Source organism: Ictidomys tridecemlineatus, chromosome 9 (genome assembly GCF_052094955.1).
Source record: "Ictidomys tridecemlineatus isolate mIctTri1 chromosome 9, mIctTri1.hap1, whole genome shotgun sequence".
Classification (NCBI taxonomy): domain Eukaryota; kingdom Metazoa; phylum Chordata; class Mammalia; order Rodentia; family Sciuridae; genus Ictidomys; species Ictidomys tridecemlineatus.
The window spans coordinates 89,718,087-89,742,290 of NC_135485.1; the positions used below are offsets into that span (position 1 = coordinate 89,718,087).

Sequence of the window (24,204 nt, forward strand, 5' to 3'; positions counted from 1 at the left end):
AGAGCATGTGGGATGGAAGATTTTGTTACAGTCATCTTTGGAAAATAAACCCATATATTAAGGTAATTTCAAATGGGCAAGGAGGATAAAATAAAAATAAAATAAAATCCAAAATAAAATCTCCAAGAAGCCAAAACATATTTTAAAAGGGCATGGAATTTGCTCATAAACACTCCCCCCACAAAGTCAGATACAAAGTCTATTAAATTTTACACAAAATTCTAACAAGCCTGATTATGTAATTTCCCAGTTCACAGCAGATTAGAATCAGCAATTAGACAATTAGAGAGGGTAATGGAGGGACAGGAAAAGCAGTAATAAGATTTGGTTGTTCCTTATCCACTAAAATAACCCTAATGAAGTTTTTACCTACACATGGAAATAGCAACAAAACAAGGCATGCCCCTGTTGATTTAGTAGACAATCTTCTTATAATACGTTTTGCATTAATAGTTATTGATGTTGACGTACCTTCCCTGCTCCTCAGTATTAGTTTAGGCAATGCTTCTATCCTATTTACTACAAATAGTTGCTTGTAGTTCAATAAACCTGTAATATCGTACTTTTGAGGGGAAAATTATAAGCAACATAAAATGGGAATTTTGATATCTCTCACATATCATAAAATTACTATCTGGAGTGATGTTAAGTGTAATAAAGAAAGTCAAGTGTCAACCAACTCGTCTTCTAAAAGTTGACTAACAGTTATTTGAGAAACATTTTCCATCTTAATTTCACAATTTCATGTCTACTCAAGTAAAACAATGAATTGATACAACTTAGGGAAGATAAATAGCCTTTGTTAGATTTAGGATATACACAGTTGCCAATACCATAAATGAAAATAGGACAGCATAATGATGTGGATTTAAGGTTATGTCTATCCTTTTAAAAAAAACTTTCAATATTCTAGACTTACAATATTCGAAATGGCTCTTCTTTGTACTAAGCTCTGCTTCACATGGCTGCTGCAGAGAGCAAGGAGAGACTACAGTCCACCCTGAGTTCTCCACACTACCTGAGAGCAAAGGAGAGATGCTCAGTGTGTGTATAAATATCTCAGCTTTGTTGCCAGTGCTGTATTTTACCTTAACACAGTTAAATATTCTCATCCTGAGGCAGAAAATGCTGTTTGGGGCTCTGTTATGCCGACTTCCCCGTCTCATTTTGCACAGCATGCTGAATTGTTTTTCCTCTTGGGAAATTAATGAAAACTGGAGAAAGGACTGTGATAGGCAGGGAGCAGATTGAAAAGTTCAGGTTGGAAATGACTCTGTCTTCCTTTTATCCATTTAACTAGTGGTGTATTTAATTTTAATTGATAACATGTACTAGGACAACTTGGACTGCAAAGATCAGGTCTCTAATAATAGGCTGGGCAGGGAACTGTGAAGAAATTTCCTTCTCACCCTAAATGAGTTCACATATGTGCAGACGCAAATTGCAGGTGTACCGGTATTATAGGAATGGGCCCAGGGCAACAAAATATTCCACAACTAATTAACTTTACATCCCAGTCAATTATGCTTCATCCTTCTAAAACATCTGCTGAGCAACAAAAATGCAAACCTTTTCAATGTTTTATGCATGCGCCAAGTCCCATAGCAATAAATTTAAAATTTCTCTGCTTATTTGGTTCATTCTTTCATTTTCCCTATCTTGTTAGTCCTAAACAAAAATTCTTATACATTTCACTTTAAACAAAATAATTAGGCCACACATCCTTCCTTTGTAACTTGGTGCAGCCATGGAAGCAAAACAACATTAGAATTTCCTTTAAGAGTGTAGGAACCTTAATCATCCAATAGGATTATCTGCCTTCAACAAAAAGAAAGAAGAGCTGTGTAATCTTTCACTCACCATTTGTATTGCCGGTATCTCATGTTGTCTAACAACAATACAATTTCCTTTTTTTAAAAGTGAAAACATTTAAACTATTAAACAAAATGAAGCGTTTTCCAAGTTGGAACGTTTAAGTATATTGGTATTCAGAGTCATATGCCTACATTACATTCAGGTTTTTTAAATATATATCATAGAATGATTTCAAAGAAATAGTGTGTGTGTGTGTGTGTGTGTGTGTGTGTGTGTGTGTGTGTGTATGAATGATTGAACTCAAGGACACTCAACCACTGAACCACATCCCCAGCCCTATTTTATTTAGAAACAGGGTCTTACTGAGTTGCTAGCACCTTACCATTGCTGAAGCTGGCTTTGAAATTCCTGATCCTCCTGCTTCAGCCTCCAAAGACACTGAGATTACAGGTGTGCACTACCATGCCCAGCAGTGTCAACATATTTTGTCAGTGATCATAAGCAGATAAAATATCCTAAAGGTACTTTATATATGGAATGTAATTTTGATGTTGGTTCCTGATTTTATATAGAGTCTTAAGTAAAATATAGAATATAACAATTTCAATGTCAAATTGGACTCAAGGCATGACTTAAAATGTATAATAATAGTTTCTTTCATCTCAATGTCCCCTCTCAAATCAGCTGAATCTTTGGAAACTAATTAAGTCAGAACAATGGGCCTACAAAACTACACTTTCTTTATTCCATTGTTAAGGCTCTCTCACTGAAAAGTCTATATACAGTTTATAATCTTTAACTGTTTCATCTAATATAGGTTTGATCCCCAGAAGGGCTTTTGGTGTCAACTACTGGAAGGAGGAAAGACCAAATGCCTTGGAAAAAGCAAAGGCCGAAAATATCCACCCATGGATCCAGAGGTAATATTCTTCTAATATGAACTGCTATAGCAAAAAATCTGTTTATACAGCTATTTCAAAATTAGTAACAGAGATATGCTCCCATATTCTGATCTTTCCTTTACATTAGTTTATACATTTAGAAGATGAGAGAGATAACTAGATAGACAAATGGTTGATCAATATCCCTATAGATTATTTCCTATTGGAATGCAATTCAAACTTAAATATTTTCTGAAAAGTAATTCCTTTTCAAATGTGTGAAATACTTGTTTAGCAAACAAGTAATTTTACATAAAATATAGAAAGATCATTCCTGTACATTTAAGACACTTATCCAGTCCCTGCACTATGACTGATCCTGAACTAAGCAATGGAAAGGATACACATATAAAATAATTATGAACCCACATTTATTAGAGGATAGAGAAATTAGTTTTGGTCACAGATTTACAATAAGGTAACAATGATAAACTAAACTCCAAAAAGACCAAAAAAAAAAAAGAAGAAGAAGAAGAAGAAGAAAAAGGAAATCTCAATAGAAGTGAAGATAAGTGAAGTAAAGTGTTAGTGTTATTCTAAGGATGGGAAACCAACAGCGATTGACTCAGACAGGTATCCTGAGTATATCTCTGTAGGCAAGGTGAGCAAAGGGAGGACGCCAGTGATGCACGTGTTACTATGGAGACAGAAGTACCAGAAAGTCCTTCAACTGTATCTTTGAACTCAATAATTTCAAAAGGATTTCAGAAATCACTTTAATCTGCCAAAAATCAATGTACTGTTCCCACTACTGCTATAAACATCTTATCCAAATTTGAAGTGTTTACACGCTGGTTTAAGGGTAGAAATGCAATGAGAGGCCTGGTGAATGGTCCAAGATGCAATGTAGTTGTCTTAAATCCATTTCCACAGTACATACAAAAGTTTCCAGGCAGTTTTATGAAGAAAGTGACCCATTCCTGTTATAATGTTGGAGAGAGCTTGAAAGAGATGGTAGAACTTTTTCACTTCAGATAGACAAACTATGTGTGGGCCATTGCCACCTATACTTACGTGGGGAAAGTGTTTAATTCCGCTATTTTGCTGAAGATTCACAGAACTATGCAAATTGGGTTATAATATGAAGAAAGAGACATCAAGAAAGAAAGGCTAATTATAACTTTTCTGTTTTCCAGAAGTTTGTGTAAATAAAAGTGAACCATGGAACTAAAACCATTGATATATTTTATCCTTAATTTTTACCATTTATCTAATAAAGGACAATCTCTCCAGTTTAACAAGTAATATAAGAATTTTTTAAACACCCACTTTAGAGATCTTATAGTATTTTGAAAGTAGAAAGCTTTTAATGATAAAAACCATCTATATTTGATCTGAATAAATATAGAAAAATTCTCTGTAATATGGTAAATTATTTTTTGCAATCATGGATTTCAGTTTTTGTGATTATTTGTGCTTACTTTTAATTTTTATTCTATGGTGCCATTTTTAAAAGAAAAGTGTGTATTTTATCTGTCTCACTTCTATATATTTGCTTCTCACCAAGTACCTACCTATTCTTCTCTAGTATTATACTTTTGTTCTCACTTTTTTCTCTGTGGGATCATCATGGATCCCACAATAAAATATGTATTATAATAATAGATAAGTCACTTAGCACACACCTAGACCTATTTTTTTATTTTTCAGCTATGCTTTTTCCAAATTTTTTTAAAAGACAAAAATGAGCAATGTTTGAGAAAAAAATAAGGTAGTTTGTAAACATCTGTATCATAATAGAATTTCTTAAGAAATACAGGTTTCATAATCTTGTTTGAGAATCTGATAACTGCTTTCAATCTTTTTTTTTCTTTTTTCTTTCCAGTCTAGAACTTTCCTCTCTAATTACTACCGAGATCATAATGTGGAACTGTCCAAATTGCTACATAGACTGGGGCAGCCTCTGCCATCGTGGCTAAGACAGGAGCTACAGAAAGTGAGATAGCACTGGAGACAAGAATCATGCCTCTCAAGATATTTACTTTACTATTAAGTAGAAAAAACAAACCCCACAACTTTTACCCCTTGTTGCATTTGTGATTGTCAACAGAGGACTATATGAATAAATTTCCTTCGATCTTTTTCATAAAATGAAAACTGTTATATATGCACGTATTGGCAGTTACTAGCACCAATCCCTATGTAAGCTCTTCAGAAAAAAAAAATTGTGGGGTTTTGTGGTATTACCAGTTTCTAGTGTGGGGACTATCATACAGCTCAATTCCTCTGTTAACTAATTTTCAGAAACTGTGTATGACTACTAATGCAAAGAACCTATTAAAATTTTGAGGAAAAGATAAGGACTGAGGTGTTTGTAAATTAGGTTAGTAGTAACTCAATAGCTGAATAAAGGGCTAACATTTTCCCTTAATTTACAAATAATTTGGGTTTTTTTAAAAAAGAAATTATAATCTCACACACATTTATTTTTGAATAATTTTCATTTACTTTATTTAGCCCACATATATTTTTCTCTGTTTACTTCCCTTTATGAATTTCCTTGACTTCCTAAAGAAGTTGTGAAGTTGTTCCCTGCCATATTTTTTGTGTCTTTTCATCTTGTAAAAGGGGCTTATTTGAAAAGTTCTGTATTCACAGATATCACTGGTTCGTCAAACAGGAGAGACCATTCTCAGTGAACCTGACATTGTGGTTCCACTAAAATCTATTGGAGAGTTTCAGGGGGGAATTAAAAAAGGGGGTGGGGGTAACTGCATAACATCACTATTATGTGAAAGGCCATCTTGAAATGGGTCCAGAAATCTTAGCCTACAGCATATTAATCCACATAATTTCACTTTGACAATGATGAAGTAGTTATATATTTTTTTCACTATAGAAGAAAAAATTTTATTGTTAATTATAGAATGAAAACACCAAGTTGTATTTGCAGGTATAGTGAGGCATTGTGCCTTCTATATAGTATATGTCAATCTTTTTAAAGCATGAATTTTTCTTATATGCCAGTATATCTACTATTGTAGAAGATTGTTTTTAATGTCTATTTTAAGAAAGAAATATACTCTAAAACTTACCTCTTCAAACATCACTAATTCTCTAACTTGAACCCAATTACTCAGTCATGTCACCCAAAAATCAATTTCTAGAAAAGAAGTAATTTTTCTGTCTTAGAATTATAAGGTCCTATCATATTTGGAGGTTATTATCATGCTAGTGGGATTTTTATCCCATTTGTCAATGATGATATATTAAGGCTTGGTTAATCTTTTCCATGATACATGAAGGTAAAATTTCAACAGAACAGTAAATCAAACTGACTCTGGTAATATTACCCATCAATCCATCCTTCCCCCAGAGTAATTTTTCAAAGACTGTAAATAATACTAATTTTCCCTATAATTTGAGAAATTATGTTTGCACTAATTCAGTAGCAAAATGAAGGTCTATGTCTTTGTTTTCCTGTATTTTGTTTGTTTTATTTTAAGCAAGCAAATCAAATTTGGGCATTTTAAAAGAGAATCAGGGTTTTTATGTATTTTATTTTAGAATCCAACTTTGTGTTTATGTTTCATTATGGTTTTTATTTGTTTTCTTTAGCAAAGAAAGTTCTTGATCTTTTTTATTCAGAAAAGTGTAAGATTTTTTTCATAGGTACCAGTTGATCTAAATGACAGTGACTTTGGTGGTTGCACTGTTAGATGAGCAGCTCCAACTCACCTTGTTACTTAGGCAGGTCTGTGCTTCACAGCATCCTTTAAGAACACTTAAATAAGAGTAACTGGGTATTTCTGACTTTCAATTATTTGTATACTAGCCTCCTCTTGTTTATATTCTAATTCTTTCTTAAGATTAACTCCTTTTTTGCCCAGTAGAATAAAAGAGATAGTGATAGGATGGAGGGGAGATATTTTTCAAGTGAAATTGACAAACCTCAGGATACTCCAGCACATCACCAGATTTTTAAAAAATGTAACCCATTTTCTGAATTTTCTCCTTGTTTTCTAAATGATGTGCACAATTGAATTTATCTAGTTACAAATATCTGAAAGCAAAAATTTCCCAGATGTGACTGTCCTCTTCTCTCCTGGTTATTTCAATCAGTGTGTACATTTTTCTTATTAAGTTTGATAATGAAGACAACAAAATATATTTCAATTACATAATTCATCTGCATCTGACAATAAACTACTTGGGACTCTGGATTATAAAATTTTGTACCACAGTAAATCAGGAAAATCTGTATCTTGTGCTGGGCACAGGGGAATGCACCTATTTTAAGAAAGAAAAGTCTAAAGCTTATGTCTTCAAACATCACTAATTCTTTAACTTGAACCCAATTACTCAGTCATATCACCCAAAAATCAATTTCTAGAGAAGAGGTAATCTTTCTGTCTTAAATTATAAGGTCCTATCATATTTGGAGGTTATCATCATGCTAGTAGATAGTACATCATGGTAGTAGACCTGTTTCAACTATTCACTCTGGAAATTGAGACAGGATCCCTTGTTGTGAGGAGTTTGAGGCCAGCCTGGGTAACATAGTGAGTCCCCATCTCAACAACAACAACTATAACAAAAGAATATCCTTATTGATATCCAGAATAATTGATTCAATGTTTGATATATGTAATTCTTTAAAATTTTAAATTAAATTCTATTTCCTGGTCTTAAATGAAGTAATTTTAAAAAAATTAAAAAGATACTTCCTTAAGCCTTTGAGCATGCTAATTTCTTCTGATTTTCTTCATGTCTTTGCTCAAGTTGCCTCTCAAATATAATTATTAGTTACTTTGAGAAAGGCAATAACAATATTTCATTCTAATTCTTCATCAAAATATTATATATGTTTGTCAAATACTCATCCCTAAAATTCTATTTTATGAGAAGTCATCCAAAATCTATTTATTTGTGTATTTAACAATGACTCAAATGTAATTAAATATACAACAAGGAAGAGCACTAGTACACTTTCTATCACTGTACTTTTTGTTAAAAAATACAACTTTTAGTTTAATGACAGATTTTATTTGCCTGGATTTTAACACGCATATCTTACATTAATTTTACATAGTTTTTCTCTCTCACAGTTTTAATGTAATATAAAGTGACCTATTTACTATGAGTAATAATTTATTTATAGTTATATACAAAAATATAAATAGATATATTTATGGTAGAAATATATCTTAAAAGTTCTATTTCTGGTGGCTAGATAATATTAATTATCTGTTTGATGGAAGTCCCTCAAAAACAATACTGCCTAATGATTTCAAAAAGCAAAACAAAAAAAAACAAAAAAACAAAAAACAACCTGGTAGTCTTGCAAATAGGACTGTTTTGTTTTTTAATCAACTATAGGAACACAACTTAGACATGAAAATACACATATTTTAAAATATATATGCATTATGCAAATGTATATATGCATATATGTTATGTCTGAGAAATTTCAACTAGTTTTTTACCACCCAAATTCCATTTTTCACGTCTGCCAATAAGAAAGGTGGGAAAAGCATAGAGAAACTATCTTTACTGGAATGTAAACTGTTAAAGTAACTGATGTAGTATGTGCATAACAGGTCACTGGTTCTCTTTTCTTCAGAATAAACACTGCTGTTGGTATGACCACTAGAGTAATGTTTTAAATTCCTCTGAAACCCAAGGGTTCAATCAATAGCTGATTGTTTTCCTTTTTTTTTATCTTTGTTCTCTAAATTCTAAACATAAAATAAGTACAACCAGGTTTGAGAATGTGTTTCAAACTCTGAGCTCTCATCCCAGTTCTACCTCTCACTAATTGCATGACCTTAGACAGTTGGTGGGACTTCCCTGGGTCACAGTTTCTTTTTCCATAAAATGGAGAAAACAAAATAATTACACATAGGCTTCTTGCAGATAGTAAATGAGAACAAATTTAAATAACAGTGCAATGCCTGATGTTGTGCCAAAACATATTAGTTACAAAAATAATGTAGAGCCAACAAAGTACTCTCTTTTTTCATCAAACAGGAATTTTATTCTACCCTCCCCTTAGTAAAAACACATATATAACTTAAACATATCATTGTATTTGGTCAGAATGATAAACTGTCTTCCAAATCACAAGGCAAAAACAAGTTTTTTATTTCTCCCTTCGGCTGCTTTGATCATCAACATTCACAGCAGGGTAATTCTATCTTAATTCATCCTATTGAAGTCTCTTTATTCCTTTCCCCCTATCTATTTTTTGTTAGTTATTCACTAGATTATCTGTACCTATTGAAAAGTATTAAATCTAATGTGCTAACTCCCTCAAACCAATGAAAAATGTAATGGAAACATTAATAAAAATATGGAAGCAAAACTTAATAGAAGTGTATGTGTCCTATGGAGACTTATATGTATATTAAAGCATATACAACAAAGTATGCTAGGTATTAAAAATTATAAGAAATGTTTAGGTATTAAAAATTACAAGAAAATTTCTCTCAATTCTCCATAAATCTTTCTCTCTAAATTCTCCTTCTTCTTTCTAGAAATGTAAATGTTTTATTCTATTTGAATTCTCTGTACTTGTAATATCAATTTAGTTATTTTTGCATTTTTCCCATGAGAAATACACAGTATTCCAGGCCTGAAATTAAATGTTCATATAAATAATTAATTCCCATTTGTTATGGTTTGGATATCTGGTGTCCCTCAAAAGTTCCTGTGCGAGACAATGCAAGAACATTCAGGTGAAATGATTATATTATGAGAGTTGTAACCTAATCATTGATTCAGTTGACTGATATAGATTAACTGGGTAGTAACTGCAGGCAGGTAAGGTGTGACTGGAGGAGGTGGATCACTGGGGTCATGCCTTTGGGGTTAATATTTTGTCCCTGGTAAGCAGAGCTATATCTCTGTTTCCTGATGGCTAAGTCCTGAGCTGTCTTCCTCCTCCACACCCTTCCACCAAGCTGTTCTGCCTCATCTCTGGAGCAGAGCAATGGAATTGGCCATCAGATCCTGCGTCCCTGAAACTGTAAATTAAAAATAAACATTTCCTCCTCTAAAATTGTTCTTGTCAGGTCTTTTGCTCATAGCAGGAAAAAAAAAGAAGAAGAAGAAGAAAGAAAGAGAGAGAAAAAAACTGACTTAAAACCTTATTTTTAAAAATCACTGTTTTCACATATTTGAAGTCTTACATATCACCAAAGCCTGACACATGATTAAGTATTCAATGAAAGTTAATTTAATTATTGCTGTAAAATTGGACAGCACAGTTCTAACTTCTACTTGCAACATTCACTTATTTTGCTCTCTTCTTTTTCATTCTATTGGTAAGAGAGAGATTTCTACCCTAAGGTTTTAAGAGATGGCCAAACAAGTAACATTGGAGAGATGAGATGGACAGTAGTTTGCCAGACACATAGATTCACAACCCAGGAAGGAGGACATTGCATGACATCCAGGCCTATATGGGTGTCACACTTGGCAACAGAATGAACAACCAGGGGCTGTGAGAGGCAGGGTTTGTGGTACCATGAACATAATAACACTTGGAACCTCAAGCAATCTCGTTATGGAAATTGACTTCTTTTTTCTTATGAGATGGCTCTGACTTCCCACGGAAAGAAGTGATTGGCTTGATCAAATAATTCTTCAGGCTGGCATAGAAATAAAACCCACTATTCACAGTTAAGTAGACAGCACATTTGGATCATTTGTTTGATCAGGATGATTTTCAGCTAGGGAAGCTACTCCACAGAAGCAGACCAAGAAAAGGAATTTCTGGATAGACCATTTGAGGTCTTTTCAATTTTTCCAGATGTCAAACTAACCATAATATTAAGCCTAAATTTTATGCTTCTCACCACTGTTTTACTACAAACTCTCACCATCTCTACTATTGTTAGAACCTCTGAATTGGAGCATCTACTTCTTTCTAAATTGCACACCACCCTATTGATGGAAAAGGCGTTATAACTTGTAAGAGGACTATACTATTCATCACCTTGAAAATGTTCTTAGAAACTAAACGTTTCCAAATTCCATAATATAGCCTATGAAGTTTGCTTATAATCTTCAAGTCCTTGTATACGTTGTTGCCTTGAACACATTTTTTTGTCCCTTCTTCAACCAGTTTCCTCTATAGATCTGGATTGTCAACTCATTAACATAATAACACATGGGAACTTAAGCAACCTCATTATGGAAATCTACTTCCTTTTACTCCTTACTCCCTTAGTGTCTAAAACACAGAAATATGAAGCATCTCAACCTCACCAAACTTGACCTGCCCCTCAGGCTTAAAGCTGCTTCAAAAATCTCCCAGTCCCCTTGTCATTAGGCCAGCAATATCTGACTATCAATGCAATTACTTTGATATTTTTAAATTACACTATTTTTTTATATCTACAAGAGTTTATAATTTTTCATGTATTTTCATTTGTGTATCTCTCATGGTAAGCACAAAATATGGCACAAAATAAGCAATCATTAAATAGATGATGTTTCATTTTTACTGTGGTAGGAAATTGAAATTCAGTTTGTAAATATAAATCTTACAAATATAAAGTTATTCTATCACTCATAAGTCCACGGTAAACATTTTCAAGGATTTGGGTTCTTGAATATTGCTGCCCCCTAGAAGAGTTTTTATATTGGTACATCTGCATTATCTATTCTGGTTTACTAAGTCCACATTCCCACTCAGCCAGACAGATGAATCTAAGCATCCCTAGGAACAAGAATTGAACTACTTTGATTGTTGCTCTTTCATATTGGCTTAAAGATCTCACAATATTGCTTTCTCCAAATGTGTTTGCTTATAATCAGAACAAAGCTAAAAAAACTAAAAGCTGCCTGTCTGTGATGCACTGTGTGCAATAAAAGTGCATGCTTAGAGTTAAAAAGAGCTCAATGTATTGAAGAGGAGAAAAGATGTTCTATATGACCATGGAGACCCTTGAGTTTTAATGATTTTATTGGTTTGTTTGTTTGTTTGTTTGTTTGTTTTTGCCAATGATAAAAGAACAATGCTAATTCTTAATGACATGTTTTTGTAAATACTGCCATGAAAAAGAATAAGAATTGTTATGTCAAAAGCCTTTGGCCCTTTCTTATTTGCATTTAAGAGGAACTAAAACATCCTCATATAATCATATCCATGTAAACACGTAGTTTCTAGGATATAATTATTTAAGACCCTATTCCCATTTCCTTCCATTTTACAAGTCTTAATGATCTGCCAGAAATATGATACCAGCAGTACAGTAAAAATGCACAGCTGATAAAAGAAACTAGGGCAAATGGACAAGGATGCAAAAGAATGATGACTGTATTCTCATGGCTACCAACAACCATATCCAGATCCTGTGGGTTTATGTTATGTAACTGTCAACAATGTTTTTAGAAAAGTAGGAGGCAACATCAATTGCTTCTGAATCATAGCAACAGGTGGCATCTGAGTACATGAACCAGAACACGCAGATGCACAAAGGAGTTTATGTTAAGAGAGGGAATGTTATATTGAGATATTTTCCTTTTTCCTTCTATTTTGTTTGCTGCTGAAGATAGATAACAGAAATCAAAGATTTAGAAGTATGTATTGGGGATGTTGATGGGCTTACATCAACCCACTCAACATCTGAGGTTAAAAACCAACAGTCTGATTTTCCCAAGTTACATAAAATAAGTCCTCTTCACTTTATGCTGCACAGAGTGAAGGTTCAAACATTCTTTTTCTTTTGGTGTTTTTCTACTTTTTTTGTCTCTGTACTTTCAGATAGGAGTCTACTAAATTCTAGAATGTCCAAATTCATTGTAATTCTCTCCTGCATGTTTCCAGAACGTTGTGTGAAAATTACACAGCATTATTACCCAGAAACTTTTAACCATTAATAAAACTAAGCATATGCAAGCATGCAACTCTCTTGAAAAAATAAATATATTTTTCCTATGGATGAGACCTAAGGACACTGGATCCCACTTCAATAGTACACCAAAGCTAAAATGAAGAATAACCATAGACTTAGGTAATAAGAAGTTATGTGTGTCACAGGTGAAACTCATATAATAGATAAAAATGCCAAGTTGCCTTCAATCAATAAAAATGCAAGCATTTAACAGTTTTTGTGCTATTATTTGAAATAAATCAATTTATATCAGCTTTTTGTGATTTTTCACCCCAAGGAGTATGAAGATATTTAAAATATTGTCAGTTAAGATAAGTATAGTATGTAGTATGGTACATTTACCTCTGGAGCTAGAGTGATGGTTCATATCACAGTATTACCATTTACTAATCCTGTGGTGTTTCTGAGGTATATTGCTTATCCTTACTATTCTAAACTTTCCTGAACTTTAGTTTGCAAATAATAATGGCAGCTACCCCTTCCATTATTATAAAAACTACATGATCTAAAACACAAAAGCACACAGAATAGCAACTGGAACATAGCAAATATTACAAGAGTGAATTAGGTTTTGTATTTCTATTTTTAATAGATGCACAATAACTGTTTCTAAAAATACATACCAATGGTGTTGTCTTGTCATATAAAATTAAATGCACATAAAACTAAATATGTTTAAAGACATAAAACTATAATTACAAAGTGGTTTTAGGTAATAACAAGGCAATATCAAGATGAACATCTACAATATCTGTATATTTTTAAATTATATTTCTCTCAACTATTTTTATGTGGTTTACCAAATTTTGAAATTCTTCAGAATCTTGTTTTAGTCCTATGCAAAAAATTGATGATAAAAACCTAAAGACAGAACAGTTGTAAATAAAATCAAAGTCTAAGTTGGATGATTATGAAAATTATAATAGAAAACTGAATTGTTCTTATTAAATTCAAGACCCCTGAAAAGGGCAGAACACTCAGAGAAGCTGCAAAATAGATCATTATATTTATAAAGAATAACATAAAATTGTTAGATGCTATTTTTGAGGAGTAATGGAAAAGAAAGAATTTCCAAAAGACTGTAGAAAAGAAAATATCAACTTAGGTTTGAATTTGAGTTTTTAAAAAGTGTAATCTGTAAACTATACAACAATGAAATTAATATTTACTCATGATTCTAAGATTCTGGAATTGTGTATTGGAAATTTCCCAAAAGTATTCCACACAAAACTCATTTCCAAGACATTAATGAGAAAATCGAGAAAAAGAAAAGATTCCATATTCCAGAAGTATTGCTACAAATGGAGATATTTGACCAAACATCTTTAATTGTTATATATTAATATTTGTTAAACTTGTGAGCTTTGTGAATTTCTATGGGGATGAAAGAGTGCATAATATTTTCAAAAAGTATTTGATGAAAGAGTGCATAATATTTTCAAAAAGTATATTTGCTCTGTACAATATACTTTAGGACTAGAATTAAATAGAATACAGGTCAGAAACCTTTCATTTAAGCAAAGGTACACAGGCATCTAAAAGAAGAGAGTTCTTCTGGCACATCACAGGAGTGAGGCCAGAACCTCCTTTTATATGTACCATCCTTGAACTAATATGATATTACATTTTTAAAGGAATGCCAAAAGCATTAAAAAATAATATGAGTCAGAAACTGTATGTGGCCTGCAAAACCTAGAATATTCACCATGTGGCCCTTTACAGAAACAAACAAATAGAGATTTTAGCAGTCATGGGCCAACATTGCTATCTTGATGACCAAGTATAAAAATAAAAGCTAGAAAATAGTGAACTTTAGTAAATGAACAAATAGTTTAAAAGGCATAATCAAATAATATGACTAATGAGTAACTGCTTTACTAAGAAAAAGATTTGCGTGAACATTTCTTAGTTTTGTCCAATAATTTTTTAACAAAAATATTCATATGATGTTAAAAACTCCAGTTCCTGAGGGCATACTACCTACTATTTTCCTAATGCCAGTTGTCTAAACTCTGAAGGAATAGGGTTTATGGACCCTGATCTGAAATTCATCAGGTGGATAATTGCATATGGAAAAAAAATAGAAGGGATATAAATCTCAGGCAATGTTGTGATCTGGATTCAGCATGAATAAACTAATTCAATATGAGCTTCTTATTTTGGTCCAAAAACCCAACTGGTCCAAGTACAAATTTTTTAGTTAAATTTTCTAAGCTGATGTGTTACAACAGATAAATTTTAGAAACTTACTAGTTCAACATAATCAAAGTTTATTTTGCACTCTCACAAAATCCAGTCAATGGGATGGGAAATGGACAAAGGAGGAAATTTTACTCCAAATTGTCATCCAGAAATCCTAGTGGCTCTAGGTTCTGATGTCTTTAAGCACAAACAATGTATCCATTGTCACACTAGGCCTCGGAAAGCCCACCTGGAATAGAGGGAAAGTGAGAATCAGAATCATTTAGGAGCATTTTATGTCTATTATAATGATATATAACACTCTGACATATATCACATTGGCCAGAAGTGAACAAAAAGGCAGACTTTACTGAAGGGTAGTTGGGAAATGTAGTCCAGTTATATGCCAAGAGGACCAGATAGAGCCCTTTGTGTATGGACAAGTCATCTTCTCTCATCAGAGACAGATGTCAAGTGGTGGTGAACCAGGGCAGAATGGCAACAAGCACTCTCAATTGGAAATGAGGAGAATGGGGCCTCATGGATGGTGATGATTAGACATTTCTCTTGGGAAAGCAGGTGGTATACAGCAATGAGAAATTTTTTTCATGATTGAAACCTGATTTTGTCTTCTGAAATGAACTTCCTTGATTTTTTTTCTAACCTGTGGCTAACATCTCTACTCTCTAGGACTCTTATTTTTGTTTTGTTTTCCAAAATCCTGACTCTATTTCAATATATATTTACTTTAAAAACTTAACAGATATCCATTGTCTCAGTTTCACATGCCAGTGATCATCCCCCAAACTCTAGTCTTTTTATCACCTTTGTTTTATCATTTTCTTGCCCCAATCATTCTCTTTCAGCTTCACTCTCTCTCCCTAACCTCATCTTTATCCCTCCCTTGCTTTCTCCTTTCTTACACTTAATGACATCTACCACAGACGCATGAGGCTTAAATAGAAAGGTAACATTTAATCTTCTGTCAAAGGTCTTATCTTATTGAGCTTTGCATCTGAAGGCTTCTTTCAATTTTATGATTGTAGTTTATCAGAATTTAGATTTTTTTAATCTCTTGAGACCTCAAATGTCTAAAGTCTTCATTTTATTTATTTTTTTTGTTTTCCTGCAAACCAACTAATTCTTGAATGAGCCCCTGTTCATTCTAATATATCCTATTAAAAATCAAAAGGTTCTATGGTGCATTCTTACCATAACAAAACAATCTTACAGGTGTTTGACCTCCCTCAAGTCACCAGGTATGATAGTTTTACCAATAATTTGCCACTCACCTCCAATCACATATCATCAGTTTTCTCATACATCTCCATTTGAGCAATATGGCAAATATTAATTTTTTGCAACAATATTGCCTTTTAAGCTACCAAGTTCAAGTTAGTTATCATCTTATGAGCTGCCATAATACATCAATGTGAAATTCTTAACAGTGTCAATAAATAAAATACATATACTCTAAACAGCAAAGGGAGAGGTGTTCTTCACACAGAATCTACTTGATGAATCCTTTAGATTATATTGTGTCAATAAGAGTAGGGAGTTGCTTTCTGTATAGGAGATTTTGAAACCCAAGCTTAGAAGGCACCTTCATCACCTCTGCTTATGTCATATTGGCCATAACACAATCCTGTGGCCACTGGGAACTGTAGTTGAGCTGTTTCAAAGAAAAAAATGGGATATGTGTTTATTGCGTAGTCTCTATCTTATTGGGTTGAAAAGTTACCATAATTTAATTTAATGTAAATTTAACATTTAAAATAATGAGTATTCATAAAGATTGCAAACAGTACATCTAGACTAGGAGCACAAATATCAGTAAATCTAGACCATAAAAGTTGATTGTTTTGTCTTATTTCATGTTGAACAAATCACATCTCATACATGGAATTTCTTGGGTAAAGTTTGTACTCATAGAGGGCAATCCACAAAGAGATAACAGCCTATCTGGAGTACTTTCCTGTGCTAAAGAAAATGGGTCACCCACCTCCATGAAGAACAACTTGGAAACTTTGGTGTCAACAAAATCTTTTTTTTTCTTTTATCTCAAAACCTTTATCTATTAACTCATCCTATCAGCTTTACCTCCAAATCTACCCAGACTTCTCCAGGAACTCCCTTTCACCTCCAACCATGGTACCCTAACTCAACATCTCTTTCCTGTTTATAAATTTGAACTCCTATAGACTAGACTTGTTGCCATATCAACCACAACAATTATTTTCATTCATTTTCTGTTAGTTAAACAAAATTCCTGAGGTTGAGTATGTTGTAAAGAAAAGAGGTTTATTAAGCTCACATTTCTGATGCTTCAAGTGCATGATGCTAACATTACCTCACCACTGGTGATGACCTCATTGTAGATAGCAACATGGCAGGAACATGTCTGAATTGTAATTTTCCAGGAAATTAATTAATAAGGTTCAGATTCTCAGAGTTTTGTTCCTTTCCAATTCTAAAGGATATGATGTTTAATAGTAAAGGAAATATAGGTAGGGAAGGAGGCAGGAGAGAGAGTCTGGGAAAAAGAGAGTATGACCTGAGGGGAGAAAGGTAATGTTAGATTGGCTAGCAGATTGTCCATTTGTCCATATAGACAGTTCTTTGTTTCTTTAATTTATTCATTTGATTAATAATTCAGCTAGACAAGTCTCACTCAAATGTTAAGGAAGAAGCTTGTGAGTAGAAGACATGTATCTAACCCAGATTTCTAAAACAAAGCAGGCTGGGGATGTAACTTAGTTGCAGTGCACTTGTCTAGCATGCATGATGCCCTACAATTGATCCTCAGTGCCACAAAAATAAACAAATAAATAAATAAATACATATAAAAAGTGGTCGCTTTCCTCATTTCCATTCTTCTGCCTAACTCAGGAGAGTACACATGCATTTATATGTGTGTGTGTATGTGCATGTGTGTGTGTGTGTAGTATGTTCTCTTATAAGTATGTAGTATATGTATATAACAAGTATATAAAATACATATACACATATATTCACATCTACACATAAATGCATTCATATATAGTAATGTATGTGAATATATGTCATACAGTACAGATGTGGTAATTGTGCAGTGAGTGTGTTGCTCCACCAAACCACTGTAAAGTTTGCAAGACAAATCTGTCATCACTGAAGATGCAGACTTGTTATCTTTTCCAAGCAGTTTCACTTCCAAAAGCAGTGAATAAATACTTTTATTTTGTCTGTAGCATTTTATTCTTCACATTATGACATTTATATCACTTATCACCAAAATCCTTTCTTTCTGGTAGACTTTATGATTCAACTTCTCCAATAAAAGTTTTATAGCAGAAGTCTAATGAATTAGACCCCACAGAAAGGAAAGTAAATTGGCCCGTTTCAGAGCTTCAAAGCAATAGCAATAAGTTCTGTGGATTTATTGCAGACCTCTCCACTGTTCCAATAAGGGTATGGATTGCATTGTTTGCAAGCTTCCTTTACAACATTTTTTAAAGGCAGAGCTGCTAAGATCTATTCCACCAGGATCTGAAAAAGCCAGGGATTCACAGAGAAACCAAACAAAACCATATTGGATTCAATAACATAAGCACCATGGGAAAATGGTGGTCGTGTATGGAATTTTAAAAGACTGCATTTAGGTACTGGGTTTAGAAAGGCTTCTCATGATTAAGTGAAGGTCCCAGAAATCATCCTCAGCTTTCATGATAATAGAGCCATCCCAAGCGCATGGCCAGTCAGGCCAACTCAAGGATCCTTAAGGATCCTGAAAGAGAAGAGCAGCACTCAGGAAAACAGCAGTTGTTCCTCATGTCTTAAGAGTCCAAGGAAAGAAACAGAATAGGATAATAAAATAAGATGCTTGTTTTTTCAGTTGTCAAATTCTATAAGGGGTTTATTAGCCATTGTTTTTTATTTATCTTGTTTAGAAGAAATCAAAGGAAGTTGGATTAGTGAGCAGGTGCTAACTTTCAGTCACAATGGCAGTAACACACTCCTTGTTCTAGATTTAGATAAAGAAAAAGAAATCAAATCATTGCATTCAATGGTAAAACAAGAGAAAAATAGAGGAAAGTTTAAATATGGCACTTACATGATTAAGCAAAGGACATAATCTATTTGGTATAGGAGGTAGCTATTTCCCACATATACAATTTATCAAGTAATAATTTTGCAACTCATGATTTAATTTAAAAGAATTTTAAATGTAAATGAAACGAGTGAAAAGTGGCTAAAAATTTTCTGGTTTTCGTCTTAATACTTTTAAATCATTTTTAAATAAGTAAAGCAAACAATTTGGGCAATTGCCATAGTAGGTTTTGATCAAAATGAACATTGTAGATTTATACAAATAAAAAAGAAATTAAAAGACAGTAAATCATAGAGAAAATTTAACACATTATGTAGGCAATATTGTACTAAATATCACTGTTTTTATCCCATGAATATTTTATTTTGAAGCAAAATATATAGGAAGTCTAAATTATACAAATATTCTTGTTAAAAAATAGTATTTAACACAGCAAGATTATATGTAAATCCATCAAGCCCATATTCATTTTTAAAGTTGTTTTCTTTCATTATAGAAAGTGGTTTTATAGGAAGTTGTCAAAAAAAGGCAATCACCATAATCCTATCAATTCAATAACATCATTTAAAGATCGTTTTTATTTCATCCCATTTTATTTTTTATTTTTTATTTATTTTCTTTCTTTTTAAAATTTTCTATATGACAGCAACCACTTCTATTTAACATGGTTCTTGAAACATGGTCAGAGCAATTAGACAGATGAAAGAAATGAAAGGGATACACATAGGAAAAGAATAACTCAAATTGGCACTATTTCCTGATGATAAGATTCTATACCCAGAAGACCCTAAAAGTTTCACCAGAAAACATCTAGAACTAGTAAATGAATTCAGCAAAGTAGCAGGATATAAAATCAACACCCGTAAATCAAAGGCATTTCTGTATATTAGTGACAAATCCTCAGAAAGGGAAACAAAGAAAACTACCCCATTCTCAATAGCCTCAAAAAAAAAATACTTTGGAATCAAGGAAATAGATGAAAGATCTATATAATGAAAATTACAGAACCCTAAAGAAAGAAATCAAAGAAGACCTTAAAAGATGGAAATATCTACCTTGCTCTTGGATAGGCAGTATTAATATTATCAAAAGGGCCATACTTCCAAAAGCACTATACAGACTTAATGCAATTCCAATCAAAATCCTACTGGCATTCCTTATAGCAATAAAAAAGAAATCATGAAATTCATCTAGAAAAATAAGAGACCCAGAATAGCTAAAGCAATCCTTAGCAGGAAGAGTGAAGCAGGTGGCATCACTATACCAGACTTTAAACTGTACTACAGAGCAATAGTAACAAAAACAGCAATGGCATTGGTACCAAAACAGACTGGTAGACCAATGGTACAGAATAGAGGACTAAATATCACTTTTCCTAGTACTAAATAAGCTGAGATAGACAACAAAAACCGTTATCCTTGAGATCCAAATTCATGCCAAAAAAATTTTGTTTGCCCATGTTTTATGTATTACTGACTGATCTATAAGTGAAGACACACTTTTAGTTTAGGTCATCTCCATATAACTTAATGGTTATGGAGAATGTCAATTTTATTAAACAAATCACTGTCCATTCATCAGAGGAAAATTTTTCCAAGTGTGTTATTCTATGAGTCTGTGTTATTAGAGTTATTTTATCTTTAAAAAGGCCTTTACTCTACACTCATACACTGCTGGTGGGACTGCAAATTGGAATATGGAAAGCAATATGGAGATTTCCTGGAAAACTGGGAATAGAGCCACTGTTTGACCCAGCTATTTCTCTCCTTGGTCTATACCCAAAGGACTTAAAAACAGCATACTACAGGGACATATTCACATCAATGTTTATAGCAGCACAATTCACAATAGCTAAACTGTGGAACCAACTGAGATGCCCTTCAACAGATGAATGGATAAAAAAAATGTGGCATATATACACAATGGAATATTACTCAACAATAAAAGATAATAAAATCATGGCAGTTTCAGGAAAATGGATGGAGTTAGAGAAAATAATGCTAAGTGAAGTTTGCCAATACCAAAAAGCCAAATACTGAATGTTTTCTCTGATATAAGGAGGCTGATTCATAGTGTGGTAGGGAGGGGGAACATGGGAGGAATAGATGAACTCTAGATAGGGCAGAGGGGTGGGAGGGGAAGGGAGAGAGTATGGGGTTAGAAATGATGGTGGAATGTGATGGATATTATTATCCAAAGAACAGGTATGATGACAAAAATTGGTGTGAGTCTACTTTGCATACAACCAGAGATATGAAAAATTGTGCTCTATATGTGTAATAAGAATTATAATGCATTCAACTGTCATATACAAATTTTAAAAAATAATTAAATTTAAAAAAAAAAAAACAAAAAGAGCTCTACCCCATTGGTATAATGCTATACCATGTACAACCAGAAGAATAAGAAGTTATACTCCATTTATATATGAAGTATCAAATCTCATTCTACTGTCATGTATTACTAATTAAAACAAATTGTGTGTGTGTGTGTGTGTGTGTGTGTGTGTGTGGTTTACCAAATATTACCATGTTTTTCACTATTCGTTTCCATGGGAGTCCTCCTCATCACATGATACAACCCTGCCCATGTATAAGGTAAATATTAATTATTCAAATTCCTTTCATTTATTTCCACAGTTGCATTATACTGCCTTTTTATCAAATATTCAATTAGGTTATATATCCACTTCTGTGGAAATATCTACTGTGTCAATATCAAACTTTGTTGACTAATCTAGCTTTTAGTTTACATTATTAGAATTCTTGTATTTCAAAAGTGTTATTTCTCTTTTTGCTTATTTATTCTCCAATGTTAACATCATCGTGTCAAGTATATGAACATGTTAAGAGTATTATATAGAGTTCTATTATGCAAAAAAAAACATTAAATTATTCAGTCTTTTCATCTCAAATATTGTAAATTGATATAGTTTTGCATAAAAATTACATGTATAAAGTAAGATTGTAGAGATGCCTTAAAATTGGCCCCCAATTTTCTCTATATGTTTTATTATTTAGCTAATACTTTGCATAGGAGAATTATTCCCCAATGTAATTTCTAAAGTGTTAAGATTTCTTTAAAGAAAAAAACCTCTTTATCATAGAAGAACTATTGAAATCTTTTAGTTATTTGGTGCTTTGATCGTTTGCAGTGGTTTTCAAAGATCTTAATTGCTTTGCAGTTAATTTCCTTAAGTTTATTCCTAATTTTAATTGAAAAATAAAAAACTTATACATGCTTGTTATGTACAGATTATGTTAAAAATTATGTATACATTGGGGAATGGCTCAATGGAGGTAATTACTTCACATACTTATCATTTGTTATAGTGAGAACACTCAAAATTAGTCTTGCTAAATTTCTTTATTAGTTTTCACCCCATGAGACCAGCATTAATCCATTCTGAGGACAGTACCCTCATGCTCTAATTATTTTCTACTAGGCAACACCTCTTAAAGATTCTACCACCTCTCAACATCACCCCATAGGGAACAAAACTTCTAGTACATAAGGGGACAAATCACATTCAAACCATATGTGTGCATGTTCATTCCACATTTGCATCCCTGAGATGAATACCACTTGATCATAATTAATAGTCTTTTCTTACATGTTGTTGAATTTACTTTCCTAGTATTTTGTTGAGGATTTTGCATATTATGTGTCAGAGGTATTGGTATATCATTTCCTTTTTTCTTTTTTTGTAGTGTCCTTGTCTGATTTTGATTTCAGTGTAATGTCAGCTTCATAAAATGATTGTTAAAGTGTTGTTTCTTTAATTTTTTGAAAGATTTTGAAAATCATTGGTGTCAAACTTCTTTAAATGCTTAGCAGAATTTAGCAGTGAAGACAGAAGGTCTTAGACTTTTTATTTGATAAGACTTTTTATTTTTCATTCAATTTCTTTATACATTATTGATCTGTTCAGATTTTCAGATTTTCTATTTTTGTTATCTTGAATCAGTCCAGATATCTTGTGTTATTTTCAGGAATATATTCATTTCTTCCAGATTATCAAATTTATAGAAATCTCTCATATCCTCTATATTTCTGTGGTATCTATTTCTGTAATCTCTTTCATTTTTAAATGATTGAGTCTTCTGTTTTTCTTAGCCGGGGTAAAATTTTGTGAATTTTATTTATATTTTCAAAAAGCCAACTTAATTTTGTTATTTTTTTCTGTGACTTTTTGTCAATATTTAATTTATTTCCACTCTCTTTTTTTTAATTATGTCCTTCCTTCTACTACCTTTGAGTTTAGTTCATTCTACCTTTTTTTAGTTCTCTGAAATGTAACATTAAGTTTTTTACTTAAGATTTTATTTCTTAGTCTAGGTATCTATTGCTATGCACTTCCCTCTTAGAAGGTTGCATCTAATAAGTGTTGATAAGTTGTGTATTCATTATCATCAGTTATCCTCAGATTTCCATTTTAATTTTTTCATAGTTCATTGATTATTCAGGAACATGTTATTTAATTTCTATGTATTTGTTAGTTTTCCAAAATATCTCCTGTTATTGATTTCAGGTTTCTTATCATTATGATTAGAAAAGATACTTGATATTGTTTTACTCTTATTAAATTTGTTGATAATTTTTTTGTAACATCAATCCTAGAGAATTTTCCACATGCACCTGAAAAGAATGTATATTCTGCTATTTAGGGTATAATATTCTATATATGACTATCAAGTCTATTTGGTTTAAAGTGTAGTATAAGTCTTATGTTCCTTATTGATATTCTGTCTGAATAAACAGTCTTCTTCTGAAAATTGTTGTATTAATTCCCTACTATTATTGTGTTACTTTCTATCTCTCCCTTCTGATATATTAATATTTTATTTTTGATATCTAGATACTCTAACATTGGTTACATATATACTTAAAGTTATAAAATCTCAGTGAATTGACCCCTTTAGAACCATATGATGACTTTTCATCTTGTTTTGGTTTTGACTTAGTCTATTTTATCTTACATCACTATAGTTATCCTTGTTTTCTTTTGGTTACCATGTGCATTTAATACCATTTTTCATCTCTCCACTCTCAGTCTATGCACGTCCTTAAAGGTAACATGAATCTCTTGTGGGGAGAAAATAGCTGGGTGTGGTTTATTCAGTCAGCCTCCATGTATCTTTTGACTGGAGGATTTAATGCATTTTACATTAAAGGTTATTATTGACAGAAAAGGACTAACTTCAGTTGTTTTGTTAATTGTCTACAGTTGTTCTGTACTGACACCATTCCTTCCTTCCTCTTACTGTTTTTCTCTGTGATGGTAATTTTCTCTACTGGTATGACTTGATTCCTTGATTTTCATCTTTAGTTTCTCTGC

The 24,204-nt window shown here is 32.5% G+C and overlaps 1 protein-coding gene across 2 annotated transcripts in view; it reads left to right on the plus strand.

Annotated features, from left to right (window-relative positions):
* Nucleotides 1–9,756, plus strand: part of Ndst4 (N-deacetylase and N-sulfotransferase 4) — a 262,135-nt gene extending 252,379 nt beyond the window's left edge. For both annotated transcript variants that reach the window (XM_021729707.3, XM_040292929.2), the window contains 2 exons: nt 2,633–2,735; nt 4,582–9,756. In XM_021729707.3, coding sequence (XP_021585382.1) covers nt 2,633–2,735; nt 4,582–4,701 — 223 coding nt within the window. In that variant the 3' untranslated portion in view covers nt 4,702–9,756. The remainder of the gene's footprint in view (nt 1–2,632; nt 2,736–4,581) is intronic.
* Nucleotides 9,757–24,204: the final 14,448 nt, after the last annotated feature.